At 43.5% G+C, this 25618-nt stretch overlaps 1 protein-coding gene across 2 annotated transcripts; it reads right to left on the reverse strand.

Moving 5' to 3' along the window:
- Window positions 1–871: 871 nt before the first annotated feature.
- Window positions 872–23459, reverse strand: kntc1 (kinetochore associated 1). Of its 2 annotated transcripts, none has more exons than XM_020490033.2 (62): window positions 22958–23459; window positions 22410–22555; window positions 21789–21909; window positions 21580–21695; window positions 21362–21440; window positions 21185–21262; window positions 21060–21094; window positions 20837–20947; window positions 20534–20627; window positions 20323–20375; window positions 20090–20202; window positions 19909–19963; window positions 19647–19745; window positions 19305–19348; window positions 19108–19170; window positions 18935–19010; window positions 18722–18847; window positions 18192–18358; window positions 16077–16188; window positions 15800–15943; window positions 15625–15681; window positions 15414–15485; window positions 15113–15232; window positions 14841–14984; window positions 14571–14666; window positions 14347–14450; window positions 14136–14238; window positions 13921–14055; window positions 13682–13801; window positions 13386–13458; window positions 13125–13192; window positions 12707–13008; window positions 12312–12484; window positions 12007–12107; window positions 11702–11846; window positions 11503–11559; window positions 11250–11413; window positions 10669–10773; window positions 10385–10513; window positions 10161–10277; window positions 9856–9965; window positions 9490–9703; window positions 9289–9378; window positions 8990–9155; window positions 8800–8858; window positions 8397–8613; window positions 8226–8299; window positions 7801–8011; window positions 7485–7597; window positions 6964–7019; window positions 6793–6871; window positions 4190–4314; window positions 3962–4097; window positions 3748–3843; window positions 3542–3598; window positions 3354–3408; window positions 3200–3263; window positions 2881–3010; window positions 2530–2619; window positions 2197–2351; window positions 1943–2042; window positions 872–1686 (listed from the first exon to the last, which is right to left on the reverse strand). In XM_020490033.2, the coding sequence occupies exons 2-62, from the start codon at window positions 22533–22535 to the stop codon at window positions 1657–1659; spliced, it is 6624 nt and encodes a 2207-aa protein (XP_020345622.1). In that variant the 5' UTR covers window positions 22536–22555; window positions 22958–23459; the 3' UTR covers window positions 872–1656. The 2 variants fall into 2 exon arrangements, with proteins under 2 accessions (XP_020345622.1, XP_020345621.1); XM_020490032.2 differs by lacking the exon at window positions 22958–23459 and adding an exon at window positions 22835–22947.
- Window positions 23460–25618: the final 2159 nt, after the last annotated feature.

Genomic DNA, 25618 nt, shown 5'->3' on the forward strand with positions numbered 1-25618 from the left:
TGCAACTGCACATTGGGACAAAAGATCATACTTTTTGGAGAAATGTCCTCTGGTCTGATGAAACAAAAATAGAACTGTTTAGCCATAATGACCATCGTTATGTTTGGAGGAAAAAGGGGGAGGCTTGCAAGCCGAAGAACACCATCCCAACCGTGACACACGGGGGTGGCAGCATCATGTGGTGGAGGTGCTTTGCTGCAGGAGGGACTGGTGCACTTCACAAAATAGATAGCACCATGAGGAAGGAGAATTATGTGGATATATTAAAGAAACATCTCAAGACATCAGTCAGGAAGATAAAGCTGAGTCGCAAATGAGTCTTCCAAATGGACAATGATCCCAAGCATACTTCCAAAGTTGTGGCAAACTGGCTTAAGGACAAAAAAGTCCAGGTATTGGAGTGGCCATCACAAAACACTGACCTCTAGCCCATAGAAAATGTGTGGGCAGAACTGAAAAAGCGTGTGCGAGCAAGGAGGCCTACAAACCTGACTCAGTATACACCAACACTGTCAGGAGGAATGGGCCAAATCTCAATCAACTTATTGTGGGAAGCTTGTGGAAGGCTACCCGAAACGTTTGACCCAAGTTAAACAATTTAAAGGCAATGCTACCAAATACATACATAGTGTATGTAAACTTAGACTTCAAACTGTATATCAGATAGTGACTGCTAAATTATTTATGTAAATGTAATAGAATTTCCTTTAAATGATGATCATACCAGTGGACCATTTACTTCTGAACATGCCATTGGTATTTGTTTTCCATTTGAGATGGTAAAATACATTTCATACTGTGGTTCACAGCGCAATGCTGTATAATTCCTATTTGACAGGAACATCATAACATATAAATCAGAGCCTGAAAATATTATTTCAGTAACACTTTATTTGGATAGTACCAAGTAGATGGTTTGTAATGTTCAAATATAGACATGTCAAGTAACAAAAATAGCTTCTTAGCAAGAAAGCAATATCTCAAGCAAGAATTTTGCTAGGACTCTCTATGAGTGGCATGAGTGGGGAGAGAAACTAATAACTAGCAGTCATTGGCAGAGGTTTTGAACTTTTCTTATTGATCTAATAACTAATTTACAGCCTGGTAATGGCTGACCAAATTGTTTCACACCGAGTTAGTTTCATTAAGTGTTGAATAATGTGATACAAAACACAGGAGAAACTCATTTTGACTGCACTGGGCCTTCACTTCCTATATTTTTTACTACAGAATGAAGAAAATTAATGTTTTCACACATGTAGGCAAGACAGAGACTGGTATGGTGTAGGACAGGAAATTGAAGGTAAAAAGCAAGTCTCTCTGGATATGAGCGTCTGCTAAATGACTAAAATGTAAATGTTAATTGCTGCTTTAACTAAAATAACTGTAGACAACTTTTTATATTGCTTGATAACTGTATGTTGTAATAAAAATGTCATTAGTCATTCCACTATAACATTTCCCACCAGAAACAATGTTTAGTGTGTAGTTCTTTATAAAATAGATAGTGAATATTACATGTGAATAGAGTGAGTAAGGAGACAGTAAGTGCAAACATTGCATTTCTAGCCCAAAGAGACACACATTTGAATAAACATACTGTGAATATATTTTATGTCCCATATGTGTTCTTCATCCTGTTCATATCCACACCATTTACTTATCTATATCGATGCTGAGAAACCTCTGCAAAACAAGCCCAAAAAATAAAAATTAAAAGTGAAATTACATATTAGTGGTCCTGTGTGGCTCAGTTGGTAGAGCACGGCACTTACAATGCCAGGATCTTAGGTTTGGTTCCCACTGGGGCCTCCCATACAAAAAAAATGTATGCGCACATGACTAAGTTGCTTTGCATAAAAGTGTCTGCTAAATGGCATATATTTATTTAATTTCACATTAGTAACAATTTATGTTATATAGGATTGCCGACTATAGTTACCTTCAGGGCACTGGATGCAGGGGACATGTCTGGTATTAGTTTCCCTTTACGCTCCCTGTGTTTCAGATACTCATGGGCCAGGGAGTTGGCATCCTCCTCACTGAACACCAGAGGTCAAAGGGTAAGGATTAAAGTAATTACGTATATTAGAAACAAACATTTCTCTGCTCATACCTGCCTGGAGTGTGATGTTAACATTTTCATTCAATTATACATAAAATGATGATTGTAAAATTAATGCTTTGAGGACTTACCAGCTGTGGGAGATCAAATATTCTACCAGGTTCTTCACCTGGTTGGAGTCACCACTTGACACAATGTGTTGCTTGAGAAGATTAAAGTGCTTTGTCTTCCACAGCTTCTGGTACTGCCTGTTTTGGCAAATGAACATCAAGACTGTGTCCCTTATCTGGGGCGGAGAAGAAATTAGTTAATGACACATTCTGAATTCCATACAACATTTCTCAACAACTAAACAAAATAATCCAATGTGTAAAAGATTATGGAGAACAGATGGAATCACAAATACAGTAGAGCCAAGAGTGGTTAACTAATGAAGGCAATAAGAGAACATGATTGCAGCTCACCAGTGAGGGAACCCCTGCCAACTCCCCAGTGTTCATATGCTCATCCAATTGCTCCAGGATGGTGATGGGGTTACATGCTGACAGGAGGCCCTGGGAGGGAGCAATCATATACACTACACAGTAAGCACATCAAACAAGGGGAAGAGACTCATGCATAGACACTCCCAATACCTTTAATTGTTTTATTCAGAGTCTAGGACAGTTTGTGGCTAATGTTAAACCAAAACAATTGAATGTAATTCCATCTAAAGATGCAGAGAACAATTTGGTAAAGGGCAGATATGTTAGGGGGCTGGTGGTGTGCCACTACCACCACTATCCTTATGGAACCCCCAGACCCAGCTGCATCACCTGAATCTGCTGTCCCTTCCTCTTGGCACAGGGGATGAGCAGGAGGGCACCTAGGGCAAAGCCTGGCAGACTGAACTGGGCAAAGCGATTGGCGATGCCGATCAGGTCCAGATTCAACAGGAAAGGGCACCTGCCAGAGACCAGGGAAGATGCTGGGATGAGTGGGACATGGAGAATAAAGGATGAATCAGCACTTTGTCAAAGATTTGAGGAATTGTGTAGTAATGTTACCATGGTAATGCCATGACACCATTCTTGATCCCTATGCGACAGTTCTATAAATGGTTATCAACCTATTCTATAAAGCAACAGAACGTACTTAAGGAGGAGAACAAAGGTCCTGTAGAGGGTTGCCTGCTGTTGGGGGCTCAGAGGAAGAGACGCTGTGTGACAGAGAACATAACCAGTGATTTTGCTGACTTTCTCCACCTCACCCTCATGTTTTTGAGTTGTGGTCTAATAGATTAATTTACCTGATACGAATGGGGCCAGGATCATACTTCTCCAGGTCCTGGAAAAACTGGAGACCTGGATGAAGAAAAAAAATACAGCTTTAACATGAACTGTCCAAGCCAAAAGAGTAGGTGGTGGCTGTGAATTTTCTCCCCCTAAAATGTACACAATGGGCTCCTTGAGACACGTTGAACCTGGTGGTAATTACCTGCCAGAGAGAGGGGACAGCTCCCAGTGCCACCAATACCTTTTGCAAGTCGCTTATCTGAAGAGCAGATGGGAATACCAAATTTGGTGCCACCACAACATATCCTGTCTTAATGCCATATAGCTTCATTGACATGACAGACTGCAGAATCTAATATTTCTAGCAGTAGTATTGTTCTTGAAACTGTGTGGACTGCCTCTTCTCACCATGTTGAAGCCCAGTAGTTTCTGCAGTAACCCATTCCACAGCTGAGGGTCAAACACCTGGTACTCCAGGCTAAGGTCTGCCACCAGACGCACAGCCTGCAGAGACAGGAGGCAACTTCAGCTCAATACAAACCTGACTACCTCGTCTTGGTTGCCGACTAGAAACCGACTGACATCATCTAAAGCATCCAGTACATTGATCAAGTCAGCCTACCTGTGGCTCATGACTGTGATTCTTCCACAGTCCCTTGACCATGCCCTCTTTGGGACTGTTGAGGAACGACTCCACTGTGTAAGGGATGTTTAGGTCCTCCAGCTGAGACAGATAGATGTAGCACTTCAGGTAATACCTGCAGAAGGAAAAACAGCAACAGAACAGCAGCAGTCAGGTACAGACAATCAGTCATGGCTACTGGCCTTTATCAGAGCGAGGATCGCTTACTGGACTTGTGTCTTGGGGATGTGTAGCTTTGTTTCCAGGGTGGTGGGGTCAGCGATGTGGATGAGACAAAGCAGGGCCCGACTCCGGTGGCAGAAAGTAAGACGTGGCCCAGAACTGCTGAGGGGCTAGGAAGATATCAACAATGGGAATTCAACACTTTGACATACACACTTCTGGGTAACACTTTACGTGACACCGAGCATTATAAACAGTCATAACCTGTTATATGGTCATAACACTGTTGTAACATATTGAGTTAATTTATTGCTGTTGTGACACCTACAAGTGTCAAAACCCACAAAAGGCAAAACATTCCATTACATCATAGCCTATGTGTCAGTGTATTTATAATTTATAAGATATATCTATAGAGCATATACATCCATCCATCCATCCACACATATATACACACACACACACACACACACACACACACACACTGCTCAAAAAAATAAAGGGAACACTTAAACAACACAATGTAACTCCAAGTCAATCACACTTCTGTGAAATCAAACTGTCCACTTAGGAAGCAACACTGATTAACAATACATTTTACATGCTGTTGTGCAAATGGAATAGACAACAGGTGGAAATTATAGGCAATTAGCAAGACACCCCCAATAAAGGAGTGGTTCTGCAGGTGGTGACCACAGACCACTTCTCAGTTCCCATGCTTCCTGGCTGATGTTTTGGTCACTTTTGAATGCTGGCGGTGCTTTCAGTAGTGGTAGCATGAGACGGAGTCTACAACCCACACAAGTGGCTCAGGTAGTGCAGCTCATCCAGGATGGCACATCAATGCGAGCTGTGGCAAGAAGGTTTGCTGTGTCTGTCAGCGTAGTGTCCAGAGCATGGAGGCGCTACCAGGAGACAGGCCAATACATCAGGAGACGTGGAGGAGGCCGTAGGAGGGCAACAACCCAGCAGCAGGACCGCTACCTCAGCCTTTGTGCAAGGAGGAGCAGGAGGAGCACTGCCAGAGCCCTTCAAAATGACCTCCAGCAGGCCACAAATGTGCATGTGTCTGCTCAAACGGTCAGAAACAGACTCCATGAGGGTGGTAATGAGGGCCCGACATCCACAGGTGGGGGTTGTGCTTACAGCCCAACACCGTGCAGGACGTTTGGCATTTGCCAGAGAACACAGAGATTGGCAAATTCGCCACTGGCGCCCTGTGCTCTTCACAGATGAAAGCAGGTTCACACTGAGCACATGTGACAGACGTGACAGAGTCTGGAGACGCCGTGGAGAACGTTCTGCTGCCTCTAACATCCTCCAGCATGACCGGTTTGGCGGTGGGTCAGTATTGGTGTGGGGTGGCATTTCTTTGGGGGGCCGCATAGCCCTCCATGTGCTCGCCAGAGGTAGCCTGTCTGCCATTAGGTACCGAGATGAGAACCTCAGACCGCTTGTGAGACCATATCCTGGTGCGGTTGGCCCTGGGTTCCTCCTAATGCAAGACAATGCTAGACCTCATGTGGCTAGAGTGTGTCAGCAGTTCCTGCAAGAGGAAGGCATTGATGCTATGGACTGGCCCGCCCGTTCCCCAGACCTGAATCCAATTGAGCACATCTTGGACATCATGTCTCGCTCCATCCACCAACGCCACGTTGCACCACAGACTGTCCAGGAGTTGGCGGATGCTTTAGTCCAGGTCCAGGTCAGGAGACCATCCGCCACCTCATCAGGAGCATGCCCAGGCGTTGTAGGGAGGTCATACAGGCACGTGGGGCCACACACACTACTGAGCCTCATTTTGACTTGTTTTAAGGACATTACATCAAAGTTGGATCAGCCTGTAGTGTGGTTTTCCACTTTAATTTTGAGTGTGACTCCAAATCCAGACCTCCATGGGTTGATAAATTTGATTTCCATTGATAATTTTTGTTTAATTTTGTTTTCAGCACATTCAACTATGTAAAGAAAAAAGTATTTAATAAGAATATTTCATTCATTCAGATCTAGGATGTGTTATTTTAGTGTTCCCTTTATTTTTATGTACCATGTTAAATTGTCATTGTAATTGCACACACATTGATGTCAGACATGCATCTACCCCAATGCTCTGTTGCTGATGACTGAGATGAATGCAGGTGCAGGACAAGACACCCTCTTTTTGACTGATGACTGATATAAGGTCATGTACGTGATAGGCCTATCTGGCTTATATGATTACGATGGTCATAATGCTTCGTGACACTGTCATAGTGTATTTTCTACAAATGATTTAAAACATGATGAATAAAACATGACTAAAGAATTCATTACAACAAAAGGATTTAAGAAACAAACTTTCCATGAAAGGAAAATTCTTGGTCTTGGCAGGGAAAAAAACAACACTTATTTGAATAAATGTGGGTTGACACTTATGTAAGTGTCATAACCAGCCATAAAATAACGCAACATATGTCACAACAGGTGTAAAAATATTGGTCATGACAAGTTATGTCCGCTGTTATGACATGGCGTTTAGTGTTAGCCAATTCAGTAAAGCCCCCTTCGGTTTCCCACCAGCCCACCAATTCCAAACTAAATGTGGAACATGTAATGATTAATATAGGAACTTCTAGATCAATCCTGACCTATCCCATCTACCAACTCACCCATGTTTCTGCTGAGAGGATAGGGCTCAACAGACAGACTCCCACATCCATGGAATAGATCTGCAGTAGGTACACCACCCTGAGAGAGGGGGACATGGGAGACATCCCTTGTTAATGGTCTATAGTGAACTGTAAGGCTATGATAGTAAAGTGATGAATGCAGGGAGCTACCTCATAAGATCTGAATCATCCTGAATGTCATTGACACAATCCTGGTTGTTGATGTCCTTCAAAATAAAGAGCCTTCGGTTAGGATAAATCAAATCAAATTTTATTTGTCACATACACATGGTTAGCAGAAGTTAATGCGAGTGTAGCGAAATGCTTGTGCTTCTAGTTCTGACAATGCAGTAATAACCAACAAGTAATCTAACAATTCCAAAACTACTACAATTAAAATTGTCATTTTAATCCATAGAGACGTGAAGGAGAAGCTCAAGTGTAAGGGGATAAAGAATATGTACATAAAGATATATGAATGAGTGATGGTACAGAGCAGCATAGGCAAGATACAGTAGATGGTATTGAGTGCAGTATATACATATGAGATGAGTATGTAAACAAAGTGGCATAGTTAAAGTGGATGTATCACATACTCCAAAATGTCGTGCAAAATGACTATTTTCCCCCCTAGTGATGAGCTCATCCAGTCTACCTGTGGCAGAGCAGAGACAGTGTAAGGTTGGACTTACCTTGGCTACAGCTGGGCCGGTTTTGCAGATCCATTTCTCCAGCAGAATGCTTCGGATCTTCAGAAAATCCACACTATTGATGGCTGCTATTTCTTTGCATACAGCGTGAATGTCTAGTCACACAAAAAAAATCTACTTTATAAAATGTTTTTTTTTCTGAAAATAGTCTGGTTCCATTTTGCTCTAAAAGGACTATAGTACATATCATCAATACAGTGATTCTGGCTCCACTTAGCCCTCCAGACAGGTACATGGAGCCATATGGCAATAAGAGTGGGCCTGCATGTGGTTGGTCTGGTTATGGTGGAGGGCTCACCAGGGTGGGTTTGGCCAGCAGAGCCCCTGAAGCGTTGCTCTACACTGCTGTGTTCGTAAAGGATGACGATGAGGCGGGCGGGCTGCCCTGTCAGCTTTAGGTGCTCTGGGCTGTTCAGCTGGCTGGACATCAGGACGTTCTCTGTGGCCGAGCGCTGGAACTGCAGCTTCAGCTTGGACAGGAAGGTCTCCACCCTGGTCCGCGCTGCCTCCTGTTCAGGGGACAAGACGGAGGGGAGAGAATTTTTATTCTACAAGAATGGACTAGATATACAAAGAAAAAAAGCATGAAAGCGAAGACAAGACTGGGTATCCTGAATTCAAGCAGCTGACGCAGACATAACAGATATAACTACATCTATAATAGTTCAACATTGAGGACCGCAGAGCATCAACACCATCTAAACACAAAATATGTGGTCTAACCTCAAGTTTTGGGTCCTTCAGCCATGCGTCACCAAGAGCTAGGCAGAACTTTAATGACTGGGTCTTCTCAGTGCCTACAGCAGAGACAAAAGTGAATAGGATGAACATTGATGCAGAGGCCGGCTCCTCCATGAACAGCGGCATGGCACTTTGACTGGCTAACGGTCTGACCTGGCGGAAGCTCCTGAGCGATTTTATGGGCTGTGGCAGCGGCCCACTCTGGGTTCTGGATGCAGTGAATGTACCCCATGATGGTTTTAGCCACCTTGAAGGTCTCCTTGCTGGAGGTGTGTTTTTGTCTCCTCTTATGTTGCTCGAGGAGTAAGGGCTTCATACTCTTCTCAAACACATGGTTCACTGCTGACATGTACAGCTTGTCAACGTTCACCTGACAGAAGGCAGGAAGAAGTAGGATCAAATTCACAGGTGACCAAATTAAAGTCAATAGAAACAACTAATAATACATCGCCAATATTAGTTCAAATTCTGGTAGGCTTACCACTCATATCTAAAAACAAACATAACAGTAATGTACAGTATAAACCACAGCCACCAGTGGAGCAGAGTACTGTACCTTCATCAGCTTGCTTATCAGAAGCAGAGTAGGAAAGGTCTCCTCACTGAGCTCTGGAGCTAAACACAGAAAGAGAATCCGTCAAATCCTTATACGAGCTAGAGTATGCAAAAGGTCCACTCAATCATTTATTTATGAACTCTTATTGACCACATGAACATTGTAAGCTTAAACTGAGTATCGTACTCACAGAGGATCTTCCAGTAGCTGGTGGTCTGCATGAGCAGGTGGAAGGGCAGTCTGATGTTGGCCAGGGCCGAGGGTTCCAGGCCATTCTCCAGAAGGTGGCTGCTCTCCAGGTCTGTAGGGGGAGAGATACGCTTGTAGGACTTCAGGTGCTGGAGCAGACCTATTGCCTGGAGATGAGGGAAATGTATTGCGTGTGGATGAGACTTGATCGTAATGCCAAAGAAAATATGACATTGAGGATTACACTTATTTAGCAGAGGTATGTAGCACAAAGACATAGTAGAAATCAAGATGCCACACCTGACTGATTGAGATGCTGGTGATCTGCTCATCAGCTGTCTGTATGATCCTGAGCACCCCCTCAATCCTCTCATAGTTATATGGACTTAGCTGAGGAGGAAAGGGAACACAAGAGCTAGTTAAACACTCCATTTCCTCTACACATCATTACGTCCGACCATCAACCCCTAAACCTAGGCTGAGAGTTGTGTATGCTCAGACCTTGAGTATGGCAGCACTGAGGCTGATGGTGAGGTTTCTGGTGCTGTGCAGCATAGGGATGATCTGCAGAGCTCTCTCCAGGGCGTCTGCATGCCCTAGCGGCTGCTCCCCCTGGCCCGCCCCAGGATCTGCTGCCCCTCCCCCCTCCTCCTCCTCCTGCAGCAGGGTGGTGATGTACTGGTTTATCACTTCGTCTCTGTTCAGATCAAAGGTGCTGCAGGTAGGAGGAACACACAGGACATGCATACACTCATTAATTACAGCGTAACGTTACAAGACAGCAATAGGCAACTACAAAGCATGCAGTAGTATCAGACCCAAAAACTAAAGACTGAAGTAGCATGTTGACTTCCTATAACAGCTCACCTGCAGTACTGGAGGATAATCTCAGGGGTGGTGTTCTTGTTCTTCACCAGGGTAGGAATGAGGTTACTCTTCATCTCCGGACACTGACGAAACACAGACTGGATGGATATCTGGGGAGAGAGAGACAAGGCTTTTAAACCGAGTCCTTTCGCAAGGCAGGGAGGGTAGATTACGTTAAGAATGCACCTAATTAGCAGGTATTAACACAAAGTTTAACATCGTGATTTCTTCAAAAAAACAGCCATGTCTGAAAGACTGCAAATGTTAAATAGATAGGGGGAAAAAAACATTGAAGATCAACACACCCCTAATTTGCCCAGCTCGATCCCCCACTCTGCGTCGGTGATGACCGAGAGAAACTTCTTCCGCTCCTCCTGCTCGCTGTACAAGTTACAGAGATGGGCCCCCACCATAGCCACAGCCTGAAAATCATGGACATATCGACTGTCACATACAACACGAATCAAAACAATGACAAACAATTCAAGATGGAACAGATAATGACAGTATATAAGTATAATGATCTTACCAAGATCTTATCATAGTTTTGCCAAGTGTTGTCGATCACCTTCCACAGTATCTTAAACACCTCGGTTTTGGACAGGAGAGTGCAGAGTCCAATAGCCAGGTCACAATCCACCACTCTCCAGTTAAACACCTTTTGCACAGAGTAAAAACACCAGTTGTTATAGTAATCATGTTAGGTCTATTGTAAATTACACATACAGCATGGCTGGAATACAATGTCATTTTATTCAAGAGAAGAATGTCAGACATCCTCCCCTGAAATCCAGGAAAATAGTCTCACATCACCTTGTGCAGGAGGGCAACTGCAACAGCATTGATAGAGGACAGAGTAGTTGTTCTCAAATCACTCAAGCACGCCCTATATTTTTGCAGGGCCTGCGGGCCATAGAGCTGAAAAGGGAACACGTAAAATGTAAATACTTCCATCAACAGAAATGCAAAGACTGATCAAGGGACTGCTTGCTCATGGTTCCAGGTGAGACACTACAGTACACCCCTGACTGATGTCAATTTCCTTAGTCTACTTCACTAACACATGAAACTATCTATACAAAACACCTGGAAAACACCAGGTGGGGAGGCATACAGGGGTACATGAACCACACTGGGTTTTTTCCTGTTTGAGTCTAGTTTTTCTCTTTCATTTTTTATATTGTTTGTTTTCCATTTTGTTCAAATGTGGTAAAACTCTTGCACCGATATCCTACTGTTATACTTCAGGTGTAATCTTTTGTATGTTCGTCATTTACGCTACAAAAAATTGCTCACTCAACAAATGTACATTAGTATACCTCTGCTATAGAAAACACTTAAAAACACCTGAAAAACATAATCTTGACATTGATACTATACTGTAGACATCATACCTGAATGCCGAGCTTGATGTTCATGATGTTGGAGGTGACGTGCTGCAGACAGCTGCCAAAGGAGTTGACCAGCAGTCTGAGGGCCAGCTCCAATTGACTACACTCCTGCAGCATCTGATGCATGGAGGCCAGGGGCACCAGTAGCGGGTTCAGGAAGTTGGCATCTGCACGTGGACAAGGACACATGAGGCTAAGGGTGCATAAAAACTGCATTTATATCCATCTATTAATTGGAGGAAACTGCAGTAGCTACCTTGTTGGAAAGAGCAGTGAGAAAGACAGGAGCAGTCCAGTGGGTAAAGCTTTCTATCTGCAACATGAATTAACATGAGTTAAATGCAATTCAAATCAATAACAATGCTTGGGCATTATAAAGTAGTATAACATCACACGTGATACAATGTTAAAAAGATGCCAGATACGAGACACTTAGTCTACAGGATTTTAGGTACCTGAGGAGAAGGGCAGCAGACAGTTGGTGATCTCATACTGGACTGGCAGGACAGACACGGGGTCCAGGATGATGCAGTCCTCTTTAAAGACATCCTGGAAGCTCCACTGAGAGTACGGGTCCCTTTCAGCTGCCAGGGACAAATCCTGAACACATGGCAGTGACATTAAAGCCTGATGACCTAACATGAACAAAGACTAAGTGAATGTCTAATATTATAATCTATTGATTAGGGTTGTCATTGAAGACTCTGGTAGGAATCTGGAAGCCCGATGGGGAAAAGTGAAGTGTCGTACTGGCACTCACCTTTGCTATGAAGCCATAGTTGTCTGACAGCTGACACTGGTGGTAGACATCCATGGCAGCCCGTGTGCTCTTACACAGCTCCACACAGTCCAGGAGCAGGTCTGAGAGAAACAAGAAAGAATAGGGAGCACATACTCAAGTCAGAGGTATCACTTACTAGGGTGCTAAAGTCATACAGTGTCACTTTATGTGAACTACTTACACTTAAACCATTGGAGGATAAGCGCCTTCTAAAATGAAATGTGTGAGTTCCCATAAAGACTTGGGTTAACCTCCAGGCTCAGGGTGTTAGTGCTGTACAGTACCTGAGTGGCAGACAGTGACGGCCTGGCAGGCCAGCTTGTGGATGACTGCTGGGAGGTCCATGCCTTCAGGGAGAATCATGGGCACATCTGCCTCCAGCATCTGGCACAGCTTCTGGGCAGCACTGAAAAGCACCTTCCCTGTGCTGGTGGTACCATGGTGCTTATACAGCTCACTATGGGGACAGGGTCATGGGTTTGAAAGGAGTGAGAGACAGTTAGGGAGGTACCCAGAGTTAATTTAGTGCAAAGGCCCACACTACCATCAAACACTTCAATGTTGTGGATGAGATATTCAGATTATGACAAGCCTTCATTAAAAACAAATGTAAAAGTGAGGAACATAGGCATTGCTTTCCTTTACTACCCCCCTAAACTTGGTTCCCCTTCCCCCTGACCTGAGGATCTTGAGGGCCTTGTCGACCTTGCCGACCCCCAGGGCACGCAGGGCCAAGTCAGCCCACAGCTCCTGCTCCGTGCGCTGGAGCTGCCGTGCCAAGCGGCGGAGGCCAGCCTCAGTGGAGATGTTCTTGGTCTTGCCGTCAGGGTCGTTGGCCACCATGGGGGTGGCTGTGACCTTGCTCTTGGAGGGACCTCGAGCACGGGTGTTCTCATAGGCTGTGATGTGATACTCCTGGAACTGCTTTCGCACCTTGGGGTCCTCATAGTTGTTAGGGGTGAGGAAGATGTCAAAGTCCTCCTGTAAATGTAGTAGATTAGGATCCTTTCAGCACAAGAGGTCAAAGACCAGAAACAGTGAGTCAGGTGAGGCCTTCATCTCACATTCTGCAAAATCATTCCATGATTGAACCTTACCTGTAGGTGAGCAATCGCCTTAAACATCATCAGATTGTTCTCGCAATCCACACTTTTAAAGGCATCCCCTAAACAGGAGAGAATTAACATTAACGCGTAAAAGTTTCTTAGCACATCCACAACAAACTCTGGTACACTCACAGTTTATCAAGACCTCAGACACTGAATGTTCAATTCTTCGAGAGATGATGTCAATATTGGGAGGTTTAGCAATCAGTCTTTTCAAGTATTACATTGATAGAGTTTAAAAGCTGCCACAACCTTTCTGGATCCGCTGTAAGAACGTCAGTGCCTCCACCATCACTTGTGCTACGACCATCTGGTGCTTCTTGTGCTGTTAGAAATTGGCCACAATAAGAACCCAAGTGACTCTACATGAAGAGTATACTCCTATTGAGAAATGGCATGTACAGAACCTCACTACTAAACACATTTCTAAATTATCTCAAACCTATTAAAAGAAGATGTCAATGCAAATATAAACATATGATAGACCTGGAATAGTCTTAAATCTGCTGAATGCAAATACACCCCTACTGCTCCTGAAAGAGGCTCACCTCCTCAGACACATGGTCTTTGTCCTGCAGCTCCAGTCGTGCCCAGTTAGCCAGCCTCTCGATCACACACTCCGCCTCCTCAGGGGCGAGCTTTTTCAGGAGTGTCACACATGGCTCGCTCTACAATTTCGATGCAACACACAGACATTACACACATGAAACACACAGAACAAAAGAGATTCCCCATCAAATCAACAGCCACCATGGGAAGAGCTATAGGCTGGGCTCACATACTGTACCTTGCTCTGGCTAATCAGCTGGATGAGGTATAAGATGTGTATCTGGGAGGTGGGGAGTTTGTAGGCCCCAGCCAGCTTCAGAGAGTCCTCCAGGGAGGTGGGGAGGTCCTGCTTGAGGATGTACCTCACCAATGTCTACAAAGGGAGAATCAACATGGATCAGAAATTACATAAATATACACATCTACATACTGTACACACCCTGAAAGTCCTACCATGATTTGAGTGTTGTTGGAGAGGTTGAAGTTGCGGATCCCGTAGCCTCTGAGCAGCTTCCTCATCTCCATCAGACGGTAGCTTTCCTTCAGAAGCTCCTGCCTGTGGGATGGGTTATGGAAGATTAGAACCCAAGCAGTCCACAAGCCTGCAACAAGTGAGAGTTAGGGCTCTCTGTTACCAGAGGAGGATCAGATCAGTAAGTCTTACTTGGGTCCCACCATCTCCAAGTGCTGTTGGACCAGCCTCTCCACTACCTCAGTCCAGGGCACAACGGCCTTCTGCATGATCTCCAGCACAGCGTCTACCACCAGCTGTACACGGTACAGCACAGTTGAATACTATGTCAATCAAGGCGTGTACATAAATCTACAATCCCATTTGGTGGCTAAGCCTTGAAGGGCAGGAAGTGGTTAATTAGTGTATAAACTCACGTCAGTGTCCGTGATGCAGCCAAGCACAGCCACAGCTTTGGCTTCCCACTCTGTGAACAACGTAGTGGTCTGTGAGCTGCAGCGCTCCAGCAGATCCTAGTGGGATAGAGAGAAAAATAAGACAAAAAATGACACGCAATGACTCAAACCAGATTATGTCTGACAATCAACAATCCAGAGTGACAACCATTTACAATAGGAGCAGCTAAGTTAATTTGCAGCCAAGTAGAAAGCATAGTAAAGTGTGTCTCCTGGTAGATAGGTAGACACCTTGATGTACTGAAGCAGCAGCTCATCCAGGGGCAGCTGGTGCTCCAGGCTGTAGGGCCTGACACTGCCCTCCACCGTGGCAGGGATCAGCTCTGGGGCAGGCACCTTATCCAGCATGAGGAATGCTACGCTGCGGATACTTGCCTAAACATACCCACAGTGCAGATAAAGAGAGATACCATGTACAATAACATACAGAATTTCAACAAGATTTAAAACGACAAGATAAGAATCCAAATCAGACAATCCCCAGATGGCTGTCACACACAGACCTTCTCAAAGACTGACAGGGAGAGCCTGCAGTTGTACTTGTTGTAGAGGTCCAGCAGCTGGCGGAGGTTAGAGACCAGGGACTTGAGGTGCTCCACTTCCTCTGAACCATAGTCATCCTCCTGAGACCACCAATCACAATTACAGGATAGGTTACTTCCTGCTAATCAATGACTAAGCATATAACATTTTGACATCCAGTGTTTTAAAGTGAGCATGAATTGAGAGCGCATAGGGGAATAGGAAGTGAGGGGGATGACAGTGAAAGTAACCAAAGGAAAGATGTGATAAAATGCAGCTTACAGAAGGTATCCACATCCATAACGACGGCAACCCAAGTTCCGCCAAGTTCAGTCCATTCTGGGGCCAGTCTCCCTATAGGAACAGAATAGTGTGAAGGGGCAGAAGAAATGTGGAAATGTTTAAGTGTGTGATCACCTACATCAGTCAAGTTATTGACTAGAGCACTCAGAATTATTCCTCAAATCTAGCAATGAAAAGGTGTTGGCTTTACCTTTTCTGTTAACTCCAGAATCCTGGCCCTCTGCTCCAACCACCTCGCAACAATTTTCTACGAACACATCATTCAAAAGCCTTGTCAACAAAATACTGGAAATACAAAACTGATCAAAACATGTCATCATGATCTGTTTTCTGCCCTGACAGAATATGGTGAGTGCCCACTGTACCTGTCCTCTAGGTACCACTCTCCTAACAAAGGGCACAATGACACTCCTAAGCCAGAGACAAAGGTCCTGGGATGGAAGGTCTTCTGGAAAGGAGCTGAGCAGAGCATCAAGACCTCGCTCATCAAACTGCACTGCAATCTCTCCCTACAGGACAACCACAGAAACAGCATACAAATATCAATTATCTTTCAGTAAAATCCACATATTACAAGAGAAAAATATGAAACTCCATTAGATGTCTTATGGTGCAACAGTTGATTGTGTGAATTTGTGTTACCTCGTGTCTAAGCCAAAGGTGCTGGGCCCCCTTCAGGTCTCCCTCTCTCAAGTGGGACAGCATGTCCCCAACGTAGTCTGTGATGTTCAGAAACTCAATCCAGGAGATTCCACTGGAGGGAAACAACCAGGAGGAAATTAAACAGTGTATTAGGAAAGTAATCAGACCCCTCAACTTTTCCTATTTTTTTTCGTTACAGCCTTATTCTAAAATGGAATAAATTGCTTTTTTTTATTACTTAATCTACACACAATACACCATAATAACAAAGCAAAAACAAGTTCAGGAAATTTTGCAAAACGTATTCAAAATAAACTGCAATATCACATTAGCATAACTAAGTACTCAGACCCTTTACTCAGTAATTTGTTGATGCACCTTTGGCCGCGATTACAGCCTCGAGTCTTCTTGGGTATGACGCTACATGTTTGGCACATCTGAATTTGGGGAGTTTCTCCCATTCTTCTCTGTAGAGCCTCTCAAGCGGTTAGGTTGCATGGGGAACGTCGCTGCACAGATATTTTCAGGTCTCTCCAGAGATGTTAGATCGGGTTCAAGTCCGGGCTCTGGCTGGGCCACTCGAGGACATTCCTGCTGAAACATTAACCTTTGCCCCAGTCGGAGGTCCTGAGCACTCTGGAACAGGTTTTCATCAAGGATCTCTCTGTACTTTGCTCCGTTCATCTTTCCCTCAATCCTGACTAGACTCCTCTTCATCAGACCAGAGAACCTTGTTTCTCATGGTCTGAGTCCTTTAGGCAAACTCCAAGCAGGCTGTCATGTGCCTTTTACTGAGGAGCAGATTCCATCGAGCCACTCTACCATAAAGGCCTGATTGGTGGACTGCTGTAAAGATGGGAGAACCTTCCAGAAGGACAACCATCTCCACAGAGGAACTCTGGAGCTCTGTCAGAGTGACCATTGGGTTCTTAGTCACCTCCCTGACCAAGTCCCTTCTCAACCGATTGTGCAGTTTGGCCGGGCGACCAGCTCAAGGAAGAGTCTTGTTGGTTCCAAACCTCTTCCATTTAAGAATGATGGAGGACACTATGTTCTTGCTGCAGAAATATTTTGGTACCCTTCCCCAGATCTGTGGCTCGACATAATCCTGTCTCAGAGCTCTAAAGACAATTCCTTCAACCTGATCTGACAACCACTGTCAACTGTGGGACCTTATTTAGACAGGTGTGTGCTTTTCCAAATCATGTCCAATCAATTGAATTTACCACAGGTGGACTCCAATCAAGTTGTAGAAACATCTCAAGGTCAATCAATGGAAACAGGATGCATCAGAGCTCAATTTCAAGTATCATAGCAAAGGTTCTGAATACTTATGTAAATAAGGTATCAGTTTATTTTTAACACATTTGCAAAACGTATAAAAACTAGTTTTCGCTTTGTCATTGTGGGGTATTGTGTGTAGATTTGGTTAAATTGTTTTTTTCGCTCTGAGACCTTGAAGTTGTTCACCTTGCTCTGCAAGAGGCAAGTTTTTTGAGGCGATGGGCAACGATGCTTCGTGGGAGGCAGTTGTTGATGTGTAAAGAAGGTTCCTGGTTCGAGCCCAGGTAGAGGCGAGGAGAGGGGCGGAAGCTAAACTGTTACAATAGCAAAGGGTCTTAATACTTAAGTAAATAAGGTATGTTGTTTTTTTTATACATTTGGTACAATTTCTAAAAACCTGTTTTCGCTTTGTCATTATGGGGTATTTATTTATTTTTACCTTTATTTAACCAGGCAAGTCAGTTAAGAACAAATTCTTATTTTCAATGACGACCTAGGAACAGTGCGTTAACTGCCTGTTCAGGGGCAGAACGACAGATTTGTACCTTGTCAGCTCGGGGGTTTTGAACTTGCAACCTTCCGGTTACTAGTCCAACGCTCTAACCACTAGGCTACCCTGCTGCCCCGATTGTGTGTAGATTGATGAGGAATTGTTTTTATTTAATCCATTTTAGAATAAGGCTGTAATGTAACAAAATGTGGAAAAAGTCAAGGTGTCTGAATACTTTCCAAATGCAAGTACAGGCATGGCACTAATTTACACAGTTACAATACATATACTCAATACCCTTTAGCAAGCCAGGCATAGAATTACAGTCAAATTGAACATACTTGAACTTGTCCAGGCTGTGGAGACAGCAGAAGGTGGCGAGTCTAGCCAGAGCCTCCTGGATCTGTGAGGAGGGGCAGCGGGAAGCGGCATGGTTCAGCATCTTCTCTGCAGTGTCAAAGGTCGGCCACGGAGCCTTGAGGCAATACTCCACCACATACTGCTCATCCTGACACACAAACACACTCGTCAATGAGCACAGTGTACTTATTTGATCTCAACCTTTCAAGGAATTTTTACATTTGAAAATGTAGATGGCTTGTTTAAGAACACTGGTATGGAACAAGGCCTGCACACTGTTAAATAGCACATCATTACACTGTGGCCCTATCTACTGTAGGTTTGCCAGCTTGTGATTCAAACGTATACCCTTCTCTGACACCAGTCAAAGTTTGAGAACTATACCATCCCCATTTTCAAGTCTATTTGTTTATAGATTCAATGTTTATATTCCAGAATATTAAGGAAAGTTAGCTGGCTGACTGATCTTGCTTTGTTATATACACCCCCCCCCCCCCCCGATAAAACTCACCATGATCTTCATCAGGTTGGTCTTTGCCTCCTCCACCAGGTCAGACCATACGTCCTGCCCATTGCCACCTACAGAGGCTGACGCCAGCTGCTCCAGCACAAAATCCAGCTTCACCTTATAGACAAGCTGGGTGGTCAAGGAGGCAGGTCAGTCAAGTACATTTATTATTCATTTTAGTTAGAATAAATTTTCAACCCCAGAAAAATTACAAACCTCAACATCAAGCTCAAATGCTATGGCAAACTTTTCTGCCTCCTCAAATTTGTGCTTGTAGAGAAGTCTGCTGAGTCTGGGGACAAAAAAGTGTGTTTACTGATACTGACATCTTGTATGCAACTAGTGCAAGGATATGGAAATACGCAGTGTGCGTGATGACACTACTATACCGGTTCTCAGGCAAAGCCTCTGTGAAGCATCTCATGACGACAGAGGATATATGCTCCTCAGAGCTAGTTGTCAGGAAAAAAAAGAATTGCATTTACACATCAATTCACTGTTATTCAAAGTTATTTGTGAAACTCCACCACCTGAGTATTTACTCAGGGAAACTCTAGTGTCCTTAAACAACCAAAGAAACACTTACTTTTGTGAATTCTCATAAATCCCCTCTAGCAAATATATAGTGTCCTGAAATTCAGAAGGATAAAAACAATGTACTGAGGTTGGGTAGGATGCTGAAGCTCTGACAGACTTTCATAATCTAAAGTAAAATAACAATGACTTATTGTTCCATTATCCTTCGCTACGTGGGTATTGTAATATGGTGTGATATAACAGGGCTGGGAAAGTCAATTCCATTTAAATTCAGGAAGTACACTGAAATTCCATTCCAATGCATTACAATCAGGCACATTTTGAATTTGGTGTACTTTCTGAACCTGATATCTGATGCAATCAGTGTGGATTATAATTATTTATGGTTTACCGTGCTTATTCTTGTCTGTACCAGGCAGGCTGTAGAGGAGACCTCCAGAGAATAGAGGACAGTCATGGAGGGAAGAGAACGCACCTGCAGGCTCCTCATCTAAGGATAACAAAACAGGGCGTTGCCATCAACAAACACAGTCAGAGAGGACCTCAGATGATTCTTACAACTATTTATACCAGAGGAGCATAAATGTATGTACATGATGGGACTATTACTAACAAGTAGCTGTCTAGAAACCATAGAGACAGACTGGAGTTACCTGGCTTTTGTCTTGCATGGTCAATGTAATGATTTTTGTGCTGGCACTTTCTTGCCTATGAAGAGGAGAGGTTTTGTTTTCAAAATCATTACAGCACAAGCATTTAAAAATTAAACATTACATCATGTTAATAGAAATAGTCTAGGTCTAACAATAGTATAGCATTGAAGTGAACACATACGTGGCTATTGAAGCAGAGTCACACTCTGTGATGAGTAGGAAGTCATGGATGGAGAGGTCAGGCCAGCAGCACACCATCACCAGGAAATGCAGGTCCCAAAGACTCAGAATGTTCTAAGACCAATTGAAAGGTAGAGAAAGATTAATGTCCAACTTTAAAATGTTCTAATGACCAAAACAGCTAAAGAATTTAATTATAAACTGATTGCTGGAGATTCATACAGCTGGACTCACCTCTGTGCTAAGAACATACATGAGATTGTCCACCACGAGAATCTTTCTCACCCCTACAATACAGATAAGGGCCAAATTTGACTGAAACATTAATACACAACAATTCAAAAAAATGCTATTGCCTAACTATTGATAACATACATAAGCAATTCAGGGAGAAAAGTAGTGTAGCTTTAACCAAAGCCAGACAGTTCAATGTTATTAAAACTACCTGGTATTAGGCTGGAGTCCAGGGACTGACAGAGAGACATCGTGCCCTGACTATGATCCAATCTCCAGTGGGTTAGAACAGCTTCCCCGTCCGCCTACACAAAAAGAACGCATAACCACATCAGTTATGCGAGAAGCTATAAAGTAAAATGTTACAATTGAATAAATACTGTATGAATAGCCTACTTGATGAATAAAAGTGTAACTTCCTATTATCGGCATTATGTTTTTAAGGATTTATCTTTGCATTTTACATACAAATCTTTTGTAACAAAGCAGTGCAGTTACTTGCGCACAACCATACCCCAATCATTAGGTGGATTTCATTGCCAAGGTTGCACATCACTGCTGTGTTACATCCCCCTCCATGGATCTCCTTGGTGGAACAGAAGTCTGTCTTAAATCGAGACTGGAGCTGGAGAGAAACAATGTGATGTGATGGTTAGGGGTTAATTATTTGATTATTCTGACTTCATATGGTTTTAAATCTTTATTTTACCATCTCCAACATAGTTAAAGCCAAATACCTCTTTCAAAGCCCCAATGTCCATTTTCTCAATAGCTACAGAGATGAGAGAATATGGTTTAAAATAATTGAAAGTTAAATATAACAGGTCTCGGGTAACCTGAAAACCTAATTAAAATGAAATACCTATTTGAATCTTCTCCAGGGCAAGGTTTGTGATGTGAAAAAATCCATCTTGAGTAAGAAGGAACAGGTGGTACATCCCTGGCAACAAAGATAAGGTTTAACCTTTCACCTCAACACACTGATACATGATACTGTATCATTTTATTCCAAAGAAATGGCAAACTATGAACAACTCACCGAAAGATGTCTTATCCTCCTGTAGGATAAGATGTCGATATGTTTTCTCTTTTCCAGAGGGGACATTCTTCAGCAAAGCCTAGAAGAGTAAAAAAAAAAAAAATGTAATAAAAAAAGATATTGCACTCAGCATGCAAGCACTTTTGGCACACGTATGACACGGACACATTTAATCGCTGAAATATCATGGGGCATATGAGATCAGCCCCATCTCTTACTATGGTGAGAAGAGTGCTCTTTTGAGGCACATAGATAAGATGGAGGTTTCCGTTTCTCTCGCAAACCACCAGAAAATGTCCGTCCAGACAATCATCCACAGTATCCACATCAGAGTCTGAAATAAACATGCTTTTAATTATCATCATTCACCATAATGAAACATCATTTGATTAGACATCTACACACAGAACACAAAAGAGATACTAACCAAAGTCAAGATGCAGCAACATAGTCTGATAGCTGAGGTCGAACAGGATAACAGTTGAATCAGCAACAACAATGCTGCAGTTTGAACTGCTGGAAGAGTAAAGCTGAGGATCTGACAACACCTGCAGGAAAACAATAATGTGAACAACTTGCACTGAAGAGTCAAGAGCCGATCATGAATTTAATTAATACCTGTGTTATGGCGAAAATCTCCCATAGTTGTTCTGAAATGTTTAGTGTGCGCCACAGAAAGTATTTGACTCTAGCCCCAAAATTAAGGACATTGGAAGGGGGGGGGGGATTTTCGGCACAACACCGGCACTGTATACTGTGTTCACGTAGAAGGTGATTCATAACTGTATAGGTAATCAATCATGTGGTTAGAGTCGTTAACTTTTCGTCTAGACAATTAAACTCAACTCCCTACATACGATGGAGTTGAGCGACGACTACTGTGGGTGGAGGTGGACTGGACCTCTGACAACATGTAAAACTACGTTTTTAATCAAAAAACGATTGATTTCAGCACCCTACAAAATATCGCGCACCGTAGTTTCTATGTGACGTCTGAGCTCCAACGTAAATCGCGGAGTTGAGTTTAATCGACTACTTTTGGTCTTACCTTTTCAGTTGAGGCAATTTTGACCAAAGTATCCACTTGGTACAGACCACTATTCTCCTCTCGAACATTGCAAAGGCGACCTGTGTTGGTATCCTCATTGATTAGAAGTTCAACGTCGTTCCACATTGTTTTTTCCGTCCACCTACCTAGATTTTAAAAAACGGGACACTAACAGGTCAGTTATAACTAGGAAGCTAGATAGATAGTTAGTTACTTACTTAGCATATACTTAGCATATACCTATTTACGTGGTATGCTAGTACTGCAGAGCTGTCACCACTCTTTGCTGTCATGTCAGTTAACTACGGAGTACCGTAGTTAAACATTAGCTAGGTAAAACATATGTATATACAAAATGTACTACATACAGGTATAGATAGACATGTTATAAAATAATTTGGACTATATCGAGGTAACAAACTCACCGGTTACAGGTACCCTGACAACGGTTTACTGGTAAACTGAGCACAACACCACCCTGCTATGCGGGTTCAGAATTTGGCGGTTTAAAACAAAGACCATAACGAGAGAAACACAACTCTACTTACTTCCTGTGTAGTTACAGGCGCATACTTGAACTCAATCTGATAAAGTTCATTTGAATCATTCAATTCAAATAATAAAAGGTTATTATAAAATAATAGTGAACTGATATGGTCTTCTTTGTATATTTATTTGCACTCCCCAGATTGAGTTGGTGGAATGGAAGTCGTTCTCAAACCAAGAGGAAGCTGATTCAAATAGCCATCTTTTTCATTTCCAACTATCTTTAGTAGGCGTGCGCAATCAGTGATTGGTCATCCGGGTTCTCACTTGTAACCAAATATTGTCTATTAGGTGTGCGTTCCTAAATTCACACTGGAGTGCCAGAGTGCGCTCTGTGCGTTCGTAAATTCAGAGCAGTGTCAGATTGTCCGTTCGTAAATTCGGAGTGTTCCAAGCTCACACTGGGCACTCTGGCAGAGAAGTATGGTTGATCCGAGCGTTCCGTCCTCACCATCACAATCAAGCACCCAAGCTAACTACTACCAGACACACATTAGAGAACACCTCACTCCGACCAATTTACCTGCCCTAGTATAGCTGGTTAGGCTGTTTTCATGTTATATTGAGCATTGGTGACTGTAATTGTGCAGCTGGCAACAATTTTATAACATTTTTCCCCGACTTTACTTACGCCCGTCATATTCAAAAGGTGTTGCGAGTTATAAAAATCATTAGTTATTCTGCGCTCTAGCAAGCTAGCCAATTTTAGCCAGTTGGTTTGAGTTCCTTTGAGGTCAGAACTCGGATTAACCCTACTGGCCAGAGCGCCCAGTGACAGTGTACGCTCTGAATTTAGGAAAGACACAAAGCGATCTCTGACACTGGAGGCAATTAGGCAATTTATGAACACACCCTTAATGTTCTGGTCGGTGGATACTCAGTGACTGCTAGCATTGTCATGAAAAAGGGCATGAGGGAAGCCCTAAAATGTAGTTTTTCTAAGTTGTGTGAACGCTAGGGAGTAAGGCAGTGTTGGCTTGTGTGCTTAGGGTTGTTGTCCTGTTGGAAGGTGAACCTTTGCCACAGTATGAGGTCCTGAGTTCTCTGGAGCAGATCTTTCTGTACTTTGCTCCGTACATCTTTCCCTCGATCCTGATTAGTGTCACAGTCCCTGCCGCTGAAAAACATCCCCACAGCATAATGCTGCCACCACCATGCTTCACCGTAGAGATGGTGCCAGGTTTCCTCCAGATGTGACGCTTGAATTCAGGCCAAAGAGTTCAATCTTGGTTTCATCAGACCAGAGAATCTGTTTTCTCATGGTATGAGAGTCCTTTAGGTGCCTTTTGGCAAACTCCAAGCGGGCTGTCATGTGCCTTTTACTGAGGAGTCGCTTCCGTCTGGCCACTACCATAAAGGCCTGATTGGTGGAGTGCTGCAGAGATGGTTGTCCTTCTGGAAGATTCTCCCATCTCCACAGAGGAGCTCTGTCAGAGTGACCGTTGGGTTCTTAGTCACCTCCCTGACCAAGGCCCTTCTCCACCGATTGCTCAGTTTTGCCGGGTGACCAGCTCTAGGAAGAGTCTTTGTGGTTCCAAACTTCTTGCATTAAGGAATGATGGAGGCCACTGTGTTATTGGGGACCTTCAATGCTGCAGAAATTTTTTGGTACCCTTCCCAGGATCTGTACCTTGACATAATCCTGTCTCGGAGCTCTACGGACAATTCCTTCGACCTCATGGCTTGGTTTTTGCTCTGACATCCACTGTCAACTGTGGGACCTTATATAGACAGGTGTGTGCCTTTCCAAATCATGCCCAATCAATTGAATTTACCACAAGTGGACTCCAATCACGTTGTAGAAACATCTCAAGGATGATGGATGCACCTGAGCTCAATTTCGATGGGTAACGATACTTTGTGGGAGGCAGTTGTTGATGTGTGCTGAGGGTCCCTGGTTCAAGCCCAGGTAGGGGTGAGGAGAGGGACGGAAGCTATACTGTTACATTGATGCTGTGGAACCGGATCACTGGTTGCTGCGGAAAAGGAGGAGGTCAAAAGGGGGGTGAGTGTAACCATTGTGAAATGGATTGTGGGGTGCGCGCTAATAGCGTTTCAATCAGTGATGTCACTCGCTCTGAGACCTTGAAGTACTTGTTCCCCTTGCTCTGCAAGAGCCTCGGCTTTTTTGGGGCGATGGGTAACGATGCTTCGAGGGTGGCTGTTGTCGATGTGTGCAGCGGGTCCCCGGTTCGAGCCCAAGTAGAGGCGAGGAGAGGGACGGAAGCTAAACTGTTACAATAGCTAAGGGTTTTAATACTTAAGTAAATAAGGTAATTCTGTTGTGATTTTATCCATTTGGTACAATTTCTAAAAACCTGTTTTCACTTTGTCAATATTGGGTGTTGTGTGTAGATTTATGAGGAATTATTTTTATTTAATCAATTTTAGAATAAGGCTGTAATGTAACAAAATGTGGAAAAGGTCAAGGGGTCTGAATACTTTCCGAATGCACTGTATGTGCATATTATGTGTGAGTGAACAAACAATGGAGTGGGTGTTTGTGTGTGTGTTGGAGTGACAGTGCAAATATTGAAATAAAAGATCAATAAAGATACAAGGTAAACAGTCCGTGTATCTATTTTGTTAGCTATTTATCAGTCATATTGCTTGGGGATAGAAGCTGTTCAAGAGCCTGTTGGTTTCAGACTTGATGCACCGGT

Source organism: Oncorhynchus kisutch, linkage group LG8 (assembly GCF_002021735.2).
Source record: "Oncorhynchus kisutch isolate 150728-3 linkage group LG8, Okis_V2, whole genome shotgun sequence".
In the NCBI taxonomy this organism is placed as follows: Eukaryota; Metazoa; Chordata; class Actinopteri; order Salmoniformes; family Salmonidae; genus Oncorhynchus; species Oncorhynchus kisutch.